Source organism: Lonchura striata, chromosome 11 (assembly GCF_050655825.1).
Source record: "Lonchura striata isolate lonStrDom1 chromosome 11, ASM5065582v1, whole genome shotgun sequence".
In the NCBI taxonomy this organism is placed as follows: Eukaryota; Metazoa; Chordata; class Aves; order Passeriformes; family Estrildidae; genus Lonchura; species Lonchura striata.
This window is the reverse complement of record NC_140713.1, coordinates 24,582,557-24,602,815: the sequence shown is the minus strand read 5'-3', so window position 1 is coordinate 24,602,815 and position 20,259 is coordinate 24,582,557. Positions and strand designations below refer to the sequence as shown.

The 20,259-nt window shown below is 64.6% G+C and overlaps 3 protein-coding genes across 3 annotated transcripts; 1 reads left to right on the top strand and 2 right to left on the bottom strand.

Moving 5' to 3' along the window:
* Positions 1-664: 664 nt before the first annotated feature.
* Positions 665-9,301, bottom strand: LOC110468793 (cadherin-1). The gene is made up of 16 exons (XM_031505876.3): positions 9,155-9,301; positions 8,926-9,040; positions 5,538-5,767; positions 5,308-5,439; positions 5,060-5,215; positions 4,841-4,985; positions 4,556-4,728; positions 4,044-4,172; positions 3,754-3,939; positions 3,430-3,674; positions 3,182-3,324; positions 2,858-3,085; positions 2,133-2,354; positions 1,916-2,046; positions 1,678-1,821; positions 665-1,589 (listed from the first exon to the last, which is right to left on the bottom strand). The coding sequence occupies exons 1-16, from the start codon at positions 9,209-9,211 to the stop codon at positions 1,377-1,379; spliced, it is 2,649 nt and encodes an 882-aa protein (XP_031361736.2). The 5' UTR covers positions 9,212-9,301; the 3' UTR covers positions 665-1,376.
* A 936-nt stretch (positions 9,302-10,237) lies between these two features.
* On the bottom strand, positions 10,238-16,150 carry LOC144247071 (B-cadherin-like). The gene is made up of 15 exons (XM_077786401.2): positions 15,962-16,150; positions 14,077-14,273; positions 13,892-14,002; positions 13,614-13,769; positions 13,393-13,537; positions 13,105-13,280; positions 12,884-13,012; positions 12,620-12,805; positions 12,290-12,534; positions 12,065-12,207; positions 11,532-11,756; positions 11,210-11,428; positions 10,981-11,111; positions 10,760-10,903; positions 10,238-10,671 (listed from the first exon to the last, which is right to left on the bottom strand). Exons 1-15 carry the CDS (start codon positions 16,101-16,103, stop codon positions 10,459-10,461), a joined length of 2,562 nt encoding a protein of 853 aa, XP_077642527.1. The 5' UTR covers positions 16,104-16,150; the 3' UTR covers positions 10,238-10,458.
* A 1,068-nt stretch (positions 16,151-17,218) lies between these two features.
* On the top strand, positions 17,219-20,259 carry LOC110468794 (cadherin-1). Its single transcript, XM_021526914.3, has 9 exons — positions 17,219-17,334; positions 17,442-17,561; positions 17,652-17,807; positions 17,882-18,026; positions 18,102-18,277; positions 18,345-18,434; positions 19,463-19,605; positions 19,833-19,968; positions 20,102-20,259. The coding sequence occupies exons 1-9, from the start codon at positions 17,296-17,298 to the stop codon at positions 20,189-20,191; spliced, it is 1,095 nt and encodes a 364-aa protein (XP_021382589.2). The 5' UTR covers positions 17,219-17,295; the 3' UTR covers positions 20,192-20,259.

The following is a 20,259-nucleotide window of genomic DNA, read 5'->3' as shown; positions in this document are numbered from 1 at the left end:
GTTCTGTGTCAGGAACGAGAGATGCATTGCACTATTTGGGTCTTCAGCCTCTGTTTATTGATACCTTATGAAAACTTCAGCATGCTGTCTGCACCAGATTCTGTGTGCAGAAAAAACAGCACAAAAATGGCTAACAGTCTCCTGTTACAAGGCCTTTTAAGTCTAATCAAAAACTAAGCTACCCAATTAAGAAGTGGCACCTATATTATTTTCCTTTCTAACCCATTAACTGACCCCTAAAGACCCACAATGCAGATTTTTCTAACAAATTACAAGATCCACCTAAACCCAAGAAAAAAGAGGAAGAAGAAAGAAATTCGAGACAACACCCTATATCCTCCATCTAGAAACCATCTATAACATGCTAAAAATCTTAAAACCTAAATTTTTTACCCATGTGACATACTACGCTACTCTCTACAATCTATTTCACACTTTCGTGGTTTCTAGTTTACCTTGAGGCTTTCGAAGTTTTCTCCGTGAATGAGGATCAAAGTCAGTGCTCCCTTGGAGATCAGGACACCCCAGAGCAGACAGAAATATTCCTGGTGTCCTGGGTTTCCACATTCCGTGATTCTGCTTTCCCTGTGGAGAGGGCCATGGCCACACTTGCGCAGCAGGTAAAGCCTTTGAGCACCGGCAGAGCCTCACACACAGACGAGTCTTTGGTTTTCTTAAAACAATTTTTTATTTCAATTTTATATAAAAACCATGCGCAATCAACATTTGGCCACTGCTGGTTTCCCAGCTCGCATCAGACCCTTTTCCCATGATAAAAAATACAAACCGTGACAACAGCTAAACTCAGAGGTCAGGATTTTGGGAAAGCCCTTTGATTATGGAAAGCACCTTTCAATGACTGCAGGCTAATTCCAACTGGCACAACATGGGAGGAAATCATACCACAATCTGGGATACAGAAAAATAGAAATCTGCCTGTACATACTGTAGTAAATACAATTCCCTGTGATGGTTCATCTTTGGTCTGTATTGATTGAATGCCTCATTCCACTTCTCCATCACTAGGTTCAAGATCTGAGCTTGTCTGGAGCTGGGAGCACGAGGTATTTTGGAGACCACCAAAGAAACCCTTTTTCCCATCATGGAAAAGGGAAGAAGAACATGGTCCTGCCCCCCACAACTGGGAGCACCTCAGTTCCAGGATAGGGAATGGACTAAACTGTTCCATGCCCTGGAGCCAAGGGGGCCAGGAAACACCCAGACTACCCCAAAACCCCCCATCCCCAGTGAGCCTGAGCTTTTCTCATTGAGGGAGACACGGGCACGGGGTTCAGGAGGTGTTGGAGGGGGTTTGGCCACCCTGGAGACCGACGTCAGTCCTGTGAAATGAGGTGGCAGCAGCGGGCTGGGGGTCCCTAATCGTCCTCCTCGCCGCCGCCGTAGAGCTCGGCCAGCTTGCGGAAGCGGCCGCCCCAGTCGTTGAGGTAGTCGTAGTCCTGGTCGCCGTCGGAGGCGGAGGAGTTGAGGGAGCTGAGCGAGGTGGCCTCCGAGCCGCTGCCCTCGTAGTCGAACACCAGCAGCGAGTCGTAGGGGGGGGCCGTGGGGTCCGTGTCGGCCGCCTTCAGGTTCTGGGGGAACAGAGGGCTCAGCACCTGTGTCCCCTGCGCCGGTGAGGCAGGGACGTGTCACCCCTGAGGCTCCCGGGGCAGGACTCACCTCGTCGATGAAGTTCCCGATCTCGTCGGGGTTGGCGGGGCGAGGCCGGTACTGGGGGGCCGCCATGAGCGGGGGGGCCACGTCATTGCGGATCACCTCGGGCCGGGCGTCCAGCCCCCGGTGCAGCTGGCTCAGGTCGTAGTCCTGGGGGGACAGGAGGAGTCAAGGCTTGAGGGACAGCCATGGGCACCGCCACCACCACTCGGTGGGCAGGGTCCAGCAAGCACAGCCATCCCACCTGGTCCTCCTCGCCACCGCCCTCCTCGTCATAGTGGTACACGTTGTCCCTCATGTCATCCTCAGGTGGGAGCAGTGGTTCCTTCACCACCTTCCTCCTCCTTGCGAAGAGCAGCAGCAGCAGCAGGAGGACTGCAGGTACAGGGAGGGGGTGTCAGGGCAGCAGGGAAAGGGTGACCCGCACTCTGTCCCTCCCGTCTTCGTTCCTGGGTACTCACTGAGCAGGGCCAGGATGCCCCCCAGGATGCCCAGGATGGCGGGCACGCCCATGCCACCGGAGATGAATGCTCGCCGCTCGCAGTTCTTGGCTGGCCCCTCACAGCTGCACACCTGGGCTCGCACCTGTGTGATCTGCTCCTTGCCCTGCGCATCCAGCAGCTTCAGGAAGATGCTGTACTCGCCTGGCTCCAGCTCCTTCTTCATGCTCAGCTTCACCTCGTCTTGGTGAACCACAGAATCATTTGGGTTAGAAAAGGTCTCCAAGATTATTGAGTCTAGCCATCCTCCAGCACTGCCAAGGCCACCACTGACTCATTTCCACAAGTGCCACATTCACACAGCTCTTAAATCCCTCTAAGGATGGGGATTCCACCACTGCCCTGGGCAGCCTCTTCCAATGCCTGAGCACCTTTTCCATTAATGAATTTTCCCCAATATCCAACCTAAATCTTTCCTGGCACAACTTGAGGTTGTTTCCCCTTGTCCTGTATCTTAGGGGCAGATCCTGACCCTCACCTGGCTGCACCCTCCTGCCAGTAAGCTGTGGAGAGTGAGAAGGCTCCTCTTGAGCCTCCCCAGCTCCCTCAGCCGCTCCTGGTGCTCCAGCCCTTTTCCCAGTTCTGGGCTCGGAGCACCCTTGGCACTGGCACAGGACTTTGCCCCATGGCAGGTCCCCAGCCTAGTGCTCATTGCAGGGCCCAGCACCAGAGCAGGTGGCACCCACCTGGTTGCACCACACTGGCAGTCCAGTTGCTGCCAGAGCCGTGCATCAGCTCTGCCTTGAAGGGGTGAGTGTTGGGGGGCAGGTCCTTGTCGATGATCTTCAGCGTCTGCTCCTCAGGCTGCTGGTTGCAGATGTCGAAGCTCCGGGGATCTGGCACAGGCCCGTTGTCATTCACATCCTGAAGCAGGAGGATCAGTGTCCCCGTGCCGGTGGCATAGTTTGGTGACCCTGTGGGACTAAGAGTCAGCCAGGCACCCAGGGAGGGGCCTGCACCCCATGGGAGACATGGAGATGGACACGGGGGCAGCAGCTGGCCGTCCTCACCGTTGTCTATGGCCAGGATGATGGCCTTGTAGGTGCTGTTGATGGCATGTGCCGACTCCCGGTCCAGTGGCTGGGCTGCCGTAACGATGCCGTTCTCAGAGTCAATGGCCAACCACCCCGCGGGGTCGCTGCCCATGCGATACCTGGGGGCAGCCAGGGGTCAGCAGGGGGAGAGGAAGGGGCACACGGTGCAGCGCAGCCCCTCGGACATCCCAGCAAAGCCCCTGCCACCATCACCCTCCACTCACGTGATTTTCTGTCTCTGGTCCTTGTCGGGGTCCTGGGCTGTGTAGGAGGTGACCTGGTATCCCACTGGCACATCCTCCATCACCTCCACCTGCTTGACCGGGGGTTTGAAGATCGGGGCTTCATTCACGTCCGTGACCACCACCAGGACATTGGCTGTGGCAGGATTCAGGGCCACGGTGAAGGGGGCCTCGTTCTCCACTGACACCACGAGCTTGTACCGGTTCTGGGTCTCATAATCCAGGCCCTGGGGGTGGGAGAGAAGGCGGGTAGTGCCAGCAGGGAGTCAGCTGGTGCTGAGGCAACCATGCGGCAGCAGGACCCACCTTGGCAGTTTTCAGGAGCCCATCGTTCGTTTTGGGGTCAGTGGTGATCTCGAAGTCGCCCTGCGGGTCCCCGCTCTGGATGCGGTAGACGGCGCGCCAGGCCGGGGAGCCTGGCAGGTCCTGGTCTGTCACATGCAGCCGGATCACCAGCACCCCCACCTGGTTCTCATCCACTAACCCCTCGTACTGCAAGATGGGACAGGGACAGTCACCCATGTGGCCCCAGACACCCCAGGAGGGGGCTTGTGCCACGATGGCTGGGGAGGGCAGTGGCTGGGGCTGGGTGGTACCATGGCAGGGTTGAAGACGGGAGGGTTGTCGTTGGCATCAGTGACTTTGATGATGGCAGTGGCAGTGTTGGTCAGGCCAGTGCCTTCCTGGTCTGCAGCCTGGATGATCAGTGTGTAGTTGGGAGTAGTCTGCAGAGCAAAATCACCCCAGTTAGGGCTGGTGGGGACTGGGGTGTTCCCCTCCTCCAGGTATCACCTGCCTGCTCCTCCACCCTTCTCCAGCTTCACTGTTTCCTGCTGGCACAGAGGCAGCCAATGTCCCAGCTGGCCACCCAAGGGGCTGGCACTGTACCCACGCCAGGGCTCAGCAAGGCTGGGGGTTCCTGGAGTGTTCCCAGCATAGCTCCTGGTGGGCTTAAGGCAGTAGACATCCCTACAGCCAGGGACAGTGACCCAGAGATGTCACATCCCGAAACCAGATGGACCCCAGGGCTGCAGTATCCCATTCTCCCCATGGCACATTGCACTGTGGAATAGATGCAGGTTCCCTTGGGCTGTGGCAAGGTGCCCACCTCCCGGTCCAGTCCTGTGCCAATGACACTGATGATGCCCTTCTCGGCATTGATGGTGAACATCCGCTGTGCACCCTTGGGCTCCTCGCTGAGGATGGAGTAGCCGATGATGCCATTGTTCACATTGATCGCATCATCTGCATCCGTAGCGTTCACGGTCATCACAGATGTGCCTGGACACGGGGACAAGCCAGGGAGATTTTAATGATGAGACAGAATCCACCAGACACCCTGGCACTGCTTGCTCTCAGGGCTCTGTGTGGCCCCAGCTGAGTCCCCACGTACCCGGCTTTGCATTCTCCTCAATGTAGCCAACAAAGACTTGCTGGGTGAAGACGGGCCGGTTGTCGTTCTGGTCAGTGACGGTGATGATGATCTCCATGGGGTCTTCCACGGGCTGCCCGTTGGCCGACACGGCGTGGGAGTAGAGCTGCAAGGGCACAGTCAGTGTGTGTGCAGTCCCCAGGGCTGTTCCCGTCCCGCCACAGATGCCCCCTCACTCACCACGTATTTATCCTTCTCCTCCCGGTCCAGGGGTTTTGTCACCTCCAGCCACCCCGTCTCCCGCTCGATGATGAAGACACCCGCGGGGATGGTATCCGCTCCCTGCCCCGTGATGCTGTAGAAAACCTTGGTCTCCTTGTCCTTGTTGGATTTGATCTGGCAGCAGGGCAGGAAGAGGGGGGTGGAGACATGTCCCAGCACTCTGGGGACACCCCTGCACCCTGCCTGGTTCTTGTGGGGACACATACCTGCACCAGCTTCTTGGGGAAGGGCCCCCGCTCATTCTCAGGGCAGTTGATGGGGGGGATGACCCAATCCCTCTTGTGCCGCCGGAGGCCGTGTCCGTGCTCCGGGAAGATCAGCGTGTCCGGCACTGTGTCCTGTTGGGACAGTGGCTCTGCTCAGTGCCCTCTGCAGCTGAGCCCTCTGCACCAGAGACGGGAGCTGCTGTGACCCAGGGAGTGGGTCTGTGCTTTACCTGCTGCACCCGCTCGTGGTGTCGGTGCTGGTGCCACCGCTGGCGCAGGGTCACCTTGGCTGAATGCTTCTTGCCCATGGTGTCCCAGGTGTGCACAGCAAAGGTGATCTCCCGCTGCTGGAGCTGCAGGGGCCGGGTGGCAGAGACAATGCCATCCCTGCTCACCTTGAAGCGCGTGTCATCCGGGAGGAAGGCGGCACGGCGTGGCTCGCCACAGTCCACAAAGTTCACTGGGGACAAGGGACTGAGTGGCAGAGGGTTCTGGGGACATGGGCACACACAGCACAGCCCCACTTCAGCAGCCTGGGGTGTGGGGTCACAGCAGTGGTAGGGATGCTCCACACACAGTGACAGATGCCCTGCCAGGATTTCATCCTGGGTACAACACACAGTGCATCCTTGCTCTGGTCTTGGTCCAGGATGGGACATGGCAGGACCTACTGTGCCAGAGGACCCCTGCCGGACAGTGACAGTGGAGCAAGTGGCACCTGGCACAGCATGTCCCAGTCCCCAGCACCATATATGGCATGGCACCAGGCACAGCACATCCCCATATGGGTGTATCCCCGTGGCACAGCATGTCCCCAGGCATAGCATGTCACCACCACTGTGCCCATGCTGCTCCAGCTGCTTTTTCAATAAAAACAAGGGCAGCAGCCATCCACCTGCACTGGCACCAGTGTCCTGGCAGTCAGGCCCCTCAGCCTGCCCAGGTAGCTCTGGGACCCCCAATCTCAGGTTCAGCGGGCAGGCGGGGCCCGATGTCACTAGCTGGGCACCCGGCTGGGCGCGGCAGAGCTGGGCCGCCACGAGGCAGCGGTCAGCGGGCATCACATGAGCCGGGCCGCGCTCCCGAACAAACAGCCTTTGTCTGGGAGAGGGTTGTGCGAGCCAGCGGCACCCAGGCCCCGGAGCCAGCCCTGGCACCGCCGCCCCGGCTGACCCGCGCCCCGGCAGGGGCCGTGCCGGGGTGGGCAAGGAGGCACCGCCGGACGGAGGGAAGGGAACGGAGCCGTGGGTTACATCAGCCCACGAGCAGCCCAGGAATGCGGGCTGGCTGCGGGATGCAAGGGGGTACGATCGCTGCCCCCCTGCCCACCACGGTGCCCCCGAGCCGGCCCGGGAGGAGCCGCCGGTGCGATGCCAGCCCCGCGGCAGGACCCCCGGGCAGGGCGGGCGGAGCCGGTGCGGCCGGCTGGGCAGGAGCGTGCCGGGGCAGGCGGGGAAGGAGAGGCAGCCGCGGGCGCAGCCCCAGCGCTCGGCCTGGCTCGGGGCCCGGTGGGTGCAGGAGGGGCGGCACGGGGCCCCCAGCCCCACACTGCGTGCAGTGAGCGCTCAGTGCTCAGCTCGCACTGGCTTCCAGGAGGGTGCTCAGAACCCGCTCCCCCCTTCCCGCTCTCCCCCTCCAACTCCCCCCCTTCCCACCTGGCTGTGCACAACCTGTTTTTCCAGCTCGGCTGAAGGAGGGCTGGCCCCAGCCCTCCTCTCCCCGGGGCTGCGAGCTGGGGGGGTGGAAGGGGGGCCCTCTCCTGGGAATGATGGGGGTGGGAGAAAAGAAGAACTCAAGAGAGTCCTTCAGGGGGATCCCCCCACTTCAAGGGGGATCCCCCCCCCACTACCATCTACAGAACACTGGGACAACCAGACTGGTACAACCAGGCTGCCAAACTGGGTGTGGGGCTGAGACCCCACACAGGGGATCAGGGCAGGCCCCCAAAGCCACCTCATGTCCTGTGAGGTCTCAGTGGGACTGGGCACAGGCAGAGCAGGGTGTCCCCATCCATCCCTGCAGTGCCACCACCCCGTGTGTTGCACACATGCAGCTGTACAGGGCAGGGGGCTCACCCCAGGGTGAAGGTGCTGCGGGTGACACATCCCACTGACGTCACCCCAGTTTCGCTGTGACTTCAGACTCTCGAGGTTTCTCCACCCAGGATTGAGGGGCACTATCCCAGCCCCCACCACATGCCCACCACCCCAGAGCCCCCCGACCCACGGAGCAGGGCCCTGGCGGTGCCGCAGCCCCCACGCAGGTGTTGCTGTTCGCCGCCCAGGCGCCGCGTGGGGCTTGTCTGGGCCTGTTGGAGGGAAAACACAGTTCTCAACTCATCAAGCTAATTACAGGCCGGATCGTCAGCCTGGCTGCAAGCTTTGGGGTGCTCCATGGCCCAGCACGGCCTGGCATCCACCAGGCTCAGCCACCCCACAGGTGGCATTACTGTGGCACAGCTGTGAATCACTGGGTGCCACACAGGCCTCAAGGGCAGACGGTCCCTTCCTTCCTCCCACGCCCTGACTGTGCCCGGAACCCAAAGCTGAAAGTGCTGGTGCTGGGACAGAGGATTTCCAGCAGGTCTCGGTGCTGCAGGGAAGTCACAGGGCTGCCCGTCACCCCCCCCCCTCGTATCAGGCCCAGCCCTGATGGACATCAACTTGTGCACGTTAATGATCAACCACAAGGCAAACAAACACAATTCCTGGGGTATGGGGCAGGGTCCAATTCCTGGCTCTCCCAGGCGAAGCCATTACAGAGCTGAGGATGTTTGGGAGCCTGGGTGCAGCACTGGGTGCTCATTACCCCTCAGCCCTTTGCCCACCTGGCCACCCTGGCACACACACTGCAGTGCCAGCACCAGTCTCAGCCACGAACTGGTGCAGATGGTGACAACCACTGCACACAGCCCCAGAGCCCACGGAGTCTCTTTTGGGGGTCCCAGAGTGGCAGCAGATCCCCAGCACATGAGTCCCCAGTGCCCCCTTGCCATGCCAGAACAGGGCATTAATGCCAACACAGTGGGACACCAACATCCCCAAAAGCCCAGGAGCCCATCCTGGTGCCCATCCCCATGCCAAGAGCTGGCCTGGCGGCCTACACAGTGGGTCCAAAGCGGGGCTCACCATGGTGAACCCCGGGTGCCAGGCGAGGCACGGGGCAGGGCAGGCGCCTGCGTGCCCCACACCCCAGGCTGCCGGCCCCGACAGGTCTGCGGTGCCTGAGTCAGCGCCGCCCGCGCCGGCGCGCCCCGGGGAGCGGCTGCCGCGGCCCCCGCGCCACGGCACCGTCCCGCCGTGCCAGGACCCCCGACGGCTGCCTGCGCTGGGACCAGCAGTGTGGCCCCTCCGCTGCGTGTGGACACACCAGGCTCTGTCCCCCATGCCACCTGCCACCGCAGCGAGCCTGTCCCCACCGTCATGGCACTGTCCCCGCTGCCACAGCCCTGTCCCCACGGCCCCATCCCCGTGGCCGCGCCAGCACCACTCGGGCACGGAGACACGGCTTTATGTCCCCCACTGGCCGTCCCTGTCCCACACACCCCCCTGTACCCATAGTCCCGTCCTCATCCCACAGCCACCCTGTCCCCACACCCGGTTGTCCCCGTGTCCTTACCCCGTCCCAGTGCCCGTCCCGCCGCCACGCCGTCCCGCGGCACCGTCAGGGTGAAGGTCTCGGCGGCGAAGCCGGGCTGGCACGACGCTGCTCGCTGGCACAGCCGCTGCCCGCTCTGCCCGGAGAGATTCGTTAGCACCGGGCAGGGTCCCGAGCAAGGTCCCGCTGCCCCGGGCAGGGTCTCGGCGGGGTCCTAGGCGGGGTCCTGCCGCCCCATTCCGTGGCTCACCTGGAGCAGGAGCAAGAGGAGGCAGAGAGGGACGGAGCAGCCCGCCCGCCGCCCCATAGCCGGTGCCGGTTGGTGCCGGAGGGATCGGGCGCTGCCGCCGCGGAGTCGCAGGTGCGTCCGGTCCCCTCCCGATCCCTCCTCGCAGGTGTCGGCCCCGCCGAGAACCGCCCCGTCCCGCCCCGACGGGAGGCGGTCCCTCCCCGCCCGCACCCCCGTATTCCCGGTACCTATGACGCCCGGTACCCGGGAACCCCCCACGGTACCGGTGCGGTTCTCTCCCACGGTCCCCGGTACCGTGGTACCCCCAGTACCCCACCAGCCCCCGGTACCCTCTACACGCCTGGTGCTCTGCCCGTCCCAGGTACCCGCTGTTCCTCGAGCCTCTGATATTCCCAGCCCCAGCCACACAGCTCTCGTGCTTTCCATGCCTCTCCCGTCCAGGGTAGTGGGAGCAGGGGGTGTTGGTGGGTGACAGGAGCCAGGAGTACCCCAGGGTGCCCCCATGCCACGGCCCCAGATCCCAGCTCTGCAGCAGGGGACAAACATCGTACCCAGGGACCCCTCGGGCAGGAAGGGCCCCTCAGGATGCTGCAGTCCCTGACTTCCCCTATACCCCTCCATCCCCAAAGCTGGGGAAGGGGACCCCCATCCTGTGTCAGGACCTGATCCTGGAGCCAGTGGGAGACCCTCAGAGCTTAGGGTCCTGCCAAGGCCAGAGGCTGCTGTGCCCACCCATGCTAGCACCCATGGTCATCTCAGGGGGTTGGGGTAGCAGCAGGGCTGTGTCTGCCCAGGCCAGGAGAGATTTAGCACCAGCAATGCCCAATGCCACCAGTGTCACTCCCATGGACAGATTGGCAGTCAGTGCACTGCCCATACCCATCAACACCCCCTGGGGACGAAGACACCCCAGGACGGGGGGCACGGGCACTGGCCCTGCATGGCCAGTGATGCATGACGCTGCAGCTGTGCCAGAGGTTCCACACTGCAGTGGGCAAGGGAGGACAGGGCTGGAGCGGGGTCATTGCTGGGCTAGGGGCAGCACCGACCTCCAGGGCACAAAGTGACACAGACCCTGAAACATCTAAAAAAACCAAATCCTTTATTAAAACTGACCCGGCTCCCATCCCCTTGTCTGCAGCATCACACGCCATCATTCCATACCTTAAAAAATAGATAATAACCACAAAAATGCAGGCGAGGAGGTGAGGGGGCTGCGCTGGGGTGGGGAGGGGGCACGGCAGGGGGAACCCCCAAGGCACAGAAGCAGCAATAAGGCGGGGGCAGAGGCAGGCTGGGGGTCCCTAATCGTCCTCCTCGCCGCCGCCGTAGAGCTCGGCCAGCTTGCGGAAGCGGCCGCCCCAGTCGTTGAGGTAGTCGTAGTCCTGGTCGCCGTCGGAGGCGGAGGAGTTGAGGGAGCTGAGCGAGGTGGCCTCCGAGCCGCTGCCCTCGTAGTCGAACACCAGCAGCGAGTCGTAGGGGGGGGCCGTGGGGTCCGTGTCGGCCGCCTTCAGGTTCTGGGGGAACAGAGGGCTCAGCACCTGTGTCCCCTGCGCCGGTGAGGCAGGGACGTGTCACCCCCGAGGCTCCCGGGGCAGGACTCACCTCGTCGATGAAGTTCCCGATCTCGTCGGGGTTGGCGGGGCGAGGCCGGTACTGGGGGGCCGCCATGAGCGGGGGGGCCACATCATTGCGGATCACCTCGGGCCGGGCGTCCAGCCCCCGGTGCAGCTGCCGCAGGTCATAGTTCTGGGGACACACACACATGGAGAGGGGCACAGTCAGGTTGCTCACGCTGTCACCAGGTCCCTGACCCCCACACCCACCTGGTCCTCCTCGCCGCCACCTTCCTCCCCGTAGTAGAAGATGTTGTCCCTTGTGTCATCTTCAGGCAGCAGCAGCGGCTCCTTTGTCACCTTCCTCCTCCTCATGAAGAGCAGCAGCAGCAGCAGGATGACTGAGGGGCAGAGTGCCATCAGGAGGGACATGTGTCCCCCTCTGTGCCCAGAGCTGGGGTATCCCCGCAGCCCCAGGAGCCCCAGGATCTCCACTCACGCAGCAGGGCCAGCAGCGCGCCCAGGGTGGCGAGGACGAAGGGCAGGGCGGTGACAGGCTGGGACCTCTGGGGACAGCCCTGTGCCTGCCCCTCACAGGCGCAGACCCGTGCGGTGACAATGGTCACTTGGGCTCTGCCCGGCTGGTCCAGCAGCCGCAGGTACACACTGTAGGTGTCTGGCTCCAGCGGTGCCACCAGCTGCAGTGTCACTGTGTCACCTGCGTGGGATTGGGGGCTCACGGACAACGCACCAGGAATGCGGCCGTGGCACAGCTGCCTCTGCCGAGGACCCCCACAGTATGTTCAGCCCCCCTGCAATACCTGTGTCCCCCACCTCCACAGCCCAGCTGTCCCCCGAGCCGTGGGTGAGCTCGGCGCGGAAGGGGCCGGTGTTGGGGGGCAGGTCCCGGTCGGTGACGGTGAGGAGCTGGGGCTGGGGACTGCGCTGGCAGACTGTGATGTCCCGTGGCTCCGCCTCGGGGCCGTTGTCGTTCACATCGAGCAGGGTGAGGAGTAGCGTGCCCGTGCCCGTGGCCGGTGGTGAGCCTGGTGGGGACAGTTCTGGAGGGGGGATCCCAAACCCAGGGCTCTCATGGGGACATGGGTGACTAAGCAGGCATGGGGACAGGAGGAGCCTCAAAACCAAGGCTTTCCCAGGGACAGAGCCGCTGTGGGCAAGGGTGGGAACAGCAAGGAGTGATGCTGGAAGGGGCAGTCCCAAACCCAGGATCCTCAGGGAGCTGGGGTTCCCCGGGCAGGGTGGGGCCAGGCTGGAGTTGGGATGTGTTTCCTGGTGATGGCAGCACGTGTTCCTCACGCGGGAGGGGGAACAAGGGCCCTTTCATGTCCCTCACCATCATCCACGGCCAGCAGCACAGCTATGTAGGTGCTGTTCTTGACGAAGGGGGACTCGCGGTCCAGGTGGTCCCGTGCGGTCACCAGGCCATTCTCAGGGTGCACGGCCAGCCAGCCCGCCGGGTCGTGCCCCACCAGGTACCTGGGGGGCACAGGGAGCTGGTGCTAGGGCGAGGGGCAGCAGAGATCCCCCAAACCTCCACTCCAACCCTGTTCCCGCTCACTTGATCGTCTGGCCCTGTGCCTTGTCAGGGTCCTGGGCCATGCAGGCTGTGAGGGTCTGCCCCGGGGGCACATCCTCTGACACCGTGGCCAGCTGCACGGGTGGCACGAACTCCGGGGCCTCATTGACATCCTCTACAGTGACAGTCACCGTAGCAGTGGCCATCGGCAGCTTCACGACGAAGGGGACCTCGTTGGCCACTGCCACGTGGAGCACGAACTGCTGCTTGGCCTCATAGTCCAGACCCTGGCAGAGGGGGAGACACCGGCAGTGACAGTGGGACAGGCAGGACTCTCCGTGGGCAGCATGGGGGACATGGGATGACAAAGACCTTGGCAGTGCGGAGGATGCCCTCGTTGGTGGCGGGATCGGTGGTGATGGCAAAGGCACCCCCGTCGTTGCCGCGCAGGATGGAGTAGACGGCTCGCCACGCCGGCGTGCCGGGCTCGTCCAGGTCGGTGACAGCCAGCCGGGCCACCTCCTGCCCGGCCGCGTTCTCCGGCACGGCCGCCTCGTACTGCAGGTGAGGGGCATCATCAGCACCACGGCCCAGCGGGCACCAGGAGAATCACACCAGTGGGGGTGCCCACATTACCATTTTGGGGTCAAACTCGGGGGCATTGTCATTGACGTCGGCGATCTCGATGACAGCCAGCGCTGTGGTGGTCAGTCCCTCACCATCCAGGTCAGCTGCCTGCACGGTCAGTGTGTACTCCCGCACACGCTGTGGTGGACAGACAGACAGACAGACAGACAGACACTGTGTCAGTCCCTGCTTGGGGCTGGGACCCTGCCCCACAGTGCTGCAGAGCCCACCTCCCGGTCGAGGCCGCTGGCAATCACGCTGAGGGTGCCAGTGGCCCGGTTGACAGTGAACATTTGGGGATGGGGCTCCCGTGGCTCCTGGCTGAGGATGGAGTAGGCAATGACACCATTGTAGGTCTCCACTGCATCGTCCGCATCCGTGGCTGTCACCTGCATGATGGAGGTGCCTGGGGATGTGGGTGTGCAGGTAAGTGGGATGCTGGGGGGCACAGTGCCGAGGCTGTGCCCAAGGAATACGGCTGGTGGGATGCAGAGCTTCCCCAAGGCCCGGGGTCCTACCTGGCAGAGCTCCCTCTGGCACAGAGCCCCTGAACACCTCCTGTGTGAACTGGGGCTTGTTGTCATTCTGGTCCGTCACTGTCACGATGATCTCCATCGGCTCCTCCACGGGCTTCCCGTTCTCAGACACGGCGTGGGAGAAGAGCTGCGGGGTGGGGTGTGAGTGGGGGGCCTGGCACAGCACCCCAACATCCCTCTGGTGTCCCCAGGCAAGGACCTACGTGGTACTTGTCGATGTGCTCGCGGTCCAGCGGCTGCGTTACTTTCATCCAGCCCGACTCCTTCTCAATGGTGAAGATGCCCTCGGGAGGGGCGTCCGCTCCCTGCCCGGTGATGCTGTAGAAGATCTTGGTGTCTCTGTCCCTGTTGGATTTGATCTGGGAGGAGACACAGACCAAGGGGCTGAGGTCAGAATCCCCCACCCCACCACACCCTGCTCGATGCAGCGGGGATGCACCCCCAGCACCCACCCCCATGCCCAGACTGCCCAGTGTCGTACCTGAACCAGCTTTTTGGGGAAGGGGCCCCTCTCATTTTCAGGAACCTTGATGGGGGGGATCACCCAATCCCTCTTCTGCCTCCTGAGAACAGCGCGAGCCCCGGGCAGCTCCTGTGGGATGGGGGTGAGTGAGGGCACAGCCGGCTGGGGGAGCAGGGGGTGGGGGATATGCGGTGCAGCGTTACCTGGGGGGAGCGCCTGCTCTCTGCGGGAACTGGGCCAGGGTCTGGCTGGCCAGCGGCATATCGGGGAGAACCAGCATCTCGGGGGGGTACGGCGAGCGCCCTGCCCAGCCCCGGTAGCCGCACGGGGCCCCCGTCCTCCCGCACCCCGACATCGGGCTCCTCCGTCCTGTACGGCCCCGCGCAGCCTCCGGAGCTCCCTGCGAGGGTGAGGGGTCAGGGGGGTGGGGGGAACTTCTCCCCCGACACCCCCGAGCCGCAACCACCAGCTCCAGGACCCTGCAATCCCCCAGAGTGCCGAGGCGGAGTGAGCCAGGGGACGGTAGAAGAGGGGAAGAGGACACCGGGAGCGGGGCAGGGAACACCGGGCGCCGTACGGGAGCGCAGTGGAAGTTTCGGTGGAAGTTTCGGCTTTGTTTCACAGATGATGGGAAATTCCTGCGCGGGCAGAGCCCTGCCCCAGCCCCCTCCCGGTGTGTCACCCCCTCGGGGCTCCCAACCCCCCGTGGCCAGATCGTTGGGCACTGAATCTCCCTCCCCCGCCTCCCACGCTGCATCCCTCGTGCCGGACACAGCCCCGGCTCCGCACCCCCCGGGGGAAGGATTAGGGGATTAGCGGAGCTGAGCCAGCTCCGGGCGGCCGAGCGGCCCGGGGGGGCTGCGGAAGGTGTGGAATGGGGCAGGGAGAGCTGTGCCCCACGGCTGCTCCACACCGGAGGGACCGAGCCCGAGGGCGACGGTGGGGCCGTGTGGGGAGCAGCAACCGTGCCCCGAGGGCAGCGCCGGGGCCCCTCCCAGTCGCGATGGCCGCGATAAAGAACTTTAACAGGGCTGGAGGGGCATCAGTCACCCTGGCAAGCTGGGCATTGGGAGCCCGGGGAAGCCCCCAGCCCCCGCCGTGGGGAGCCCCCAGCCCCGCTCCCAGCTGTGGCACGGCTTGCTGTTCCCTCCGAAGGGCACAGGGGGTACCCCACCATGTCCTCGGGGTCCCTCCATGGAGGGCCACAGGGCACCGCGCCCGCTGGGTGCCGAGGCGGAGCCGCTCGGTCGGTGCCGGGGCCATGTGCTGCCCACGGACGGGGGTCGCGGTGGCACGGCCAGACCCCAGCCTGTGCCCGCAGCAGGGGCCTGGCAGCGCCCACCTCCAGTCCTGGCAGGCTTAGCTGATGGAAAAGGGATGTGAAACGGGATGTGGTGTCCACAGCAGACAGAGGTCGAGGCCCCTCCCTAGCACTTACCGCCAAGGAGAGCTTTTAGTGCTCCCGCGGCCATTAGATGAGCGCTGGCTCGGGCCGCGTTCCCGGGCAGCCCCAGTCTCCCGGGAGCCGCCGAGCGAAGAGGGCAGCGGGCCCGGGCCAAGCTCCGGCAGCGGGCCAAGAGCTGGCAGCAGCAAGCCCCTGCCCAGCCTCAGGCCAGCCAGAGCCCGCACCCCACAGCCGGAGAAGGGTGGCCCCCGGGCACCCAGCCCCACTGCCAGCCCGGCGCCGGCCGCCCACCCTGCGGGGTCCCAGCCCAGCTCGCAGCGGGCGCCCCAAGGCTTGGCCAAAGGCACTGGCATCAGCCGCCACCAGCCCAGTGAGACCAGACGGGCACCGCCGGCCCCGCGGGGCACAGCCAGCCCCACGGCCCGGGGGGGAGCACAGCCTTAGACCACAGGAGCCCAGCCAGCCCCACGGCGCAGCCCCACAGCCGAGGCACTGCGAGGTCCTCCCGAAAAGCAGCGGCCCCAGCACCGGGGGAAAAGCGATCCTGATCCCGGCAGTGAGGGAGGCCCTGCCGCCCCCCTCCAGTGCTCGGAGCCGCGATCCCGGTCCCGATCACGGCCCCAGCCCGTCCCCGGGATGTTCCGGGGGTCCCGGTACCGCCGCGCCCCGACGGTGTGAGTTACCTGGTGCGGGGAGCGGCCCGCGGCGCAGCCCCGGGAGGACGCACGGCGGGGCCGGGGAGAGGGCGGCCGCCGGCAGGAGCGGGGAGAGGAGGAGGAGGATGAAGATGGAGAGCGGGCAGAGCCCGGAGCGCGGCCCCCGCATGGCCCGTCCGTTGCCGCCGCTGCCGCCGCCTCTCCGGTCGCCGCCTGCCGCGTCCCGTCCCGCCCCGCCCCGCCCCGCAACGCCCCAGGTGAGGCGGCGGCCGCGCAGGTACCGCCCCGCCCCGGAGAGCGGCCCCAGCACGCCCCAGGCATTCCCTGGCAATGCCCTGGACCCCTCAGTTACCCCCGGGACCCTCCATCCTGGCGTTCACCCCCTACAACACCCCCGGCAGCCCCCGTTACACCGCGGTACCCCTCTGGAAACCACCGGCAACCCCCGATGCAACACCCCGGTACCACCGGGGCATGCCCGGTATTTCCCTGAAACCCTCCGGCGATCCCCAGTACCCCATGTTACCTCCCAGGCACCCACCCGTCAAGATCCAGGCACAGCCCGGTACCGCTCGGGCACCGGCCGGTACTGGAACCTTCAATACCCTCCGGGCACACCCGGCAGCCCCCTGAAATCCTCCTGTCAATCCGCAAAACCTCCCGGGAGCCCTGGGGCACCGCCTGGTAGCCTCTTGGAACGCCCTGGCAACCCTCGGCAATCCGCGACACCTCCCTGGTCACCCCCGTCGGGGACCTCCCTGGTCCGAGCCCATCGGCATCGCCTTGGAGCCCCCTGGCACTCCCCGGTAGGGCCCGGCAATTCTCGGGCACCGGGCACTCCCCACCGGGCACCCCAGGTCTGTCAGTGCCGCCCCCCGGTGCCCCGTCCCCCGCCGCTGTCCCCCCCAGCCCCTCAGCGCAGCCCGGTGGACACGCCCGGGCATCCCGGTATCTCCAGGCTCCTTCGCGGTCCCGCCGTTTGTCCCTCCCGGTGTTCCCGTGGCACCTCCCACCACCGCCCCAAGCAGGAGCAGCCCCCCTCCCCATTCCCCCGTGCCCCCCTGGGTGCCTCCTCCCCCTTTGCCGCCTGTGGGTGCACTGGAACTCTCGGGGGGCTGTGTGTGCCCCCCAGCCCCACGGCAGTGGGGTTCCCGTGGCCACGGAGGGGGTTCCTGCACTCCATCATCCCCCCCAGCCTGGAGCAGCATCTCGTGTGCTGGGTCCCCCCACACGGCGCCCCCAGACCCCCCCGGGGCTGGCAGCTCTGGAAAGCCGGTTCTGCTTTCCTGGCCAAGGTCACTGACACAACAGGGAAGGTTCCCGGCTGGCACCTGGGGGGAGCAGCCAGTGCAGCCGCAGCCATGGCACCCTGCAGCTTCACCCTCCTCCTCCTCCTGCTGGTGGGACCATCGCAGTGGGGCCGGGGGTGCTGCAGGGCCATCCCCGGGAGGTTCCGGGCAGAGCCGTGTCCCTCCATGGCCCTGCAGCCCCGCTCTCCATCCCCCAGGACACGCTGATCTTCCCAGAGCACGGACACGGCCTCCGGCGGCACAAGAGGGACTGGGTCATCCCCCCCATCAACTGCCCTGAGAACGACAAGGGACCCTTCCCCAAGCAGCTGGCACAGGTACGTGTGCCCGGGGAGACCGGGCAGGATCCAGGGGATCCCTGGGGGACTGGGACACGTCTCACCCCCCTCTTCCTGCCCTGCTGCCAGATCAAATCCAACAAGGACAAGGAGACCAAGGTTTTCTACAGCATCACGGGGCAGGGAGCGGATACCATCCCCGCGGGTGTCTTCATCATCGAGCGGGAGACGGGGTGGCTGGAGGTGACAAAACCCCTGGACCGGGAGGAGAAGGATAAATACGTGGTGAGTGAGGGGGCATCTGTGGCGGGACGGGAACAGGCCTGGGGACTGCACACACACTGACTGTGCCCTTGCAGCTCTACTCCCACGCCGTGTCGGCCAACGGGCAGCCCGTGGAAGACCCCATGGAGATCATCATCACCGTCACTGACCAGAACGACAACCGGCCCGTCTTCACGCAGGCAGTTTTCCACGGTTCTGTGCTGGAGGGAGCTGAGCCAGGTGGGACCACTGCCACCCCCTGGCAGGCAGCACTGGAGGGCTGCGTGACAGGTCAGCAATAACCACCTGCTCCAGGCACATCGGTGCTGCGGGTGCTGGCCACCGACGCAGACGACGCCGTGAGCTCCAGCAATGGCGTTGTGAGCTATTCCATCCTGAGCCAGGTGCCAGAGAAGCCCCAGCCCGGGATGTTCACCATCAACAGCAGCTCTGGGCTGGTCTCCGTGGCCGTGCCGGGGCTGGTGGCAGAGGTAAGGCCCGGACTCAGCCCCACCGAGCTCATCCCCCACTTTTGGGTGACACGGCCTTTTGCCACAGGCGGTCCCTGAATACACACTGGAGATCCAGGCTGCTGACCTGGGGGGATACGGGCTGCGAGCCACCGCCACCGCCCGCATCAGGGTGCAGGTGAGGCGCTGAGCCCCCGGTGCCCTGGGCAGGGCGAGGCTGCGGTGAAGCTGGCGCTGGCTCCTGCCAGCCCCACGTGCCCGGCTGCGGCAGCACCGATGCGCTCCAGGTGCTTTCCGTGGTGGGAGGTAAGACTGGGATGGCAGCTGTGCTTTGGCTCCTCCTGGCCCACCTTCCCACCAGGCTCTGGGCCGCAAGCCTCAGGGCCACAGCGCCGCCGGAGTGTGGGTGCCAGCGGGGCTCCTGGGAAGGCGCCCGTGCCAGCTCAGCCCAGCTGGGGAGGAGCACCCGGTTCTGCGGGAGCCCCGTGCCAGGATAGCGGCATCCAGCCACGCCAGCTCCACGGGGAGAGGCTGTGGCGCCAGCAAGGGAGGCCGGGGATGGCGTTTTGTGTGGGGGCACCCGCCACAGGTCCCTGGCCGAGTGGGACAGAGGACAGCCAGGTAAGATTGCCGGGGTGCCTCTGTGGCACCCCCACATCAGCCGCTGTTGGTGTCGGGCTGGCAGTGGGAGCTGGTCCGGCTCCAAGGACGCTGCCTGGTCCTGCCGGCTGCTGACACAGCCCCGAATCGTGTTCCGTCCCAGCCTGGGAGCTCCAGGAGAAGAAGGGGCCTGGCTGCCCCCAGCAATGCTGACCTTGACACCAAACAGCTCCAGAGAGCTGGGCAGGGTCAATGTCCACCCGCACGTGACGCTGTGGGCAGGGATGGGGCTGCTGGGACAGGGCTGCTTCCTCGCTGGGTCCAGGCTGGCTGCTGTGCTGTGCCGAGGCCCACCAGGACAGGCAGGTGAGCAGGGAGCATGGTTCTGCCGTGAGCACAGAGCCCTGCATCTTAGTGGGAAGCAGCTGGCACCCACGCACCGTGGCCGCCGTGCCTGGGGCTGAGCACCGTGGCATCACGTGGAAGGACGTGGCTTTCCATATCCCAGCTCTGGGGAAGAGTGAAGTGCAGGGGCTTGGCTGCAGCGCAAGAAGGCAGACGGTGCTGCCAGGACAGGTCCCAGCCCTGCTTCCCCCTCTGCCACAGGCTGACGGCATGGCTGAGGTGGGCAAGGGCACTCTGACCACCCACGTGCTGAACACGGCCACGGGGCTGCCGGCAGCCGGCCTCGCTGTCCGCCTGGCCCAGCTGCAGGAGCCAGGGCCACAGTGGACGGAGCTGGCACAGAGGTAGGAGAGCTGTTGGCACCTTTGGGTGGTAGGAGTGGGGCAGGGACACTGCTGCCAGTGCGCTGTGAGCTTGGCCAAAGGCTCCTGCACAACTGCCTGCCCAGCCTTTACCTGGGGTTTGTTTGCTGGTGGCAGGGCTGGTGCTTGGGGGTCTGGCCAGGGCAGGTCTGGGGGTGGGGCAGGGCTGTGTTTTGGGGTACAGCAGGACTGCCTTGGTCTGGTTTCAGGCACACGGATGCAGATGGGCGCTGCCAGTCCCTCCTGGCACCGGAACAGGCCAAGGCTGGCACCTACAAGCTGCACTTTGAGACAGCTGAGTACTGGCAGGGACTGGGGCACACCAGCTTCTACCCCTTCGTGGAGGTATGGAGTGTGGGGAGACTGGGGTGGGTGACACAGCATGTCTGAGGCCTGGGGCCAGGCTCAAGGGGCTGCACTCCCCTGGGCCTTGCTATGGCAGGGGGATTCCCACTGCTGTCTCCTCACTCTCCCTCAGGTCATCTTCATCATCACTGACCCCACACAGAAGCTCCATGTCCCACTGCTGATCAGCCCCTACTCCTACACAACATACCGGGGCAGTTAGAAGGGCACAGCCTTCCCCTGGGGACGCAGGAATGACGCCACTGATGCCATTAAAAACTCCAAACAGCA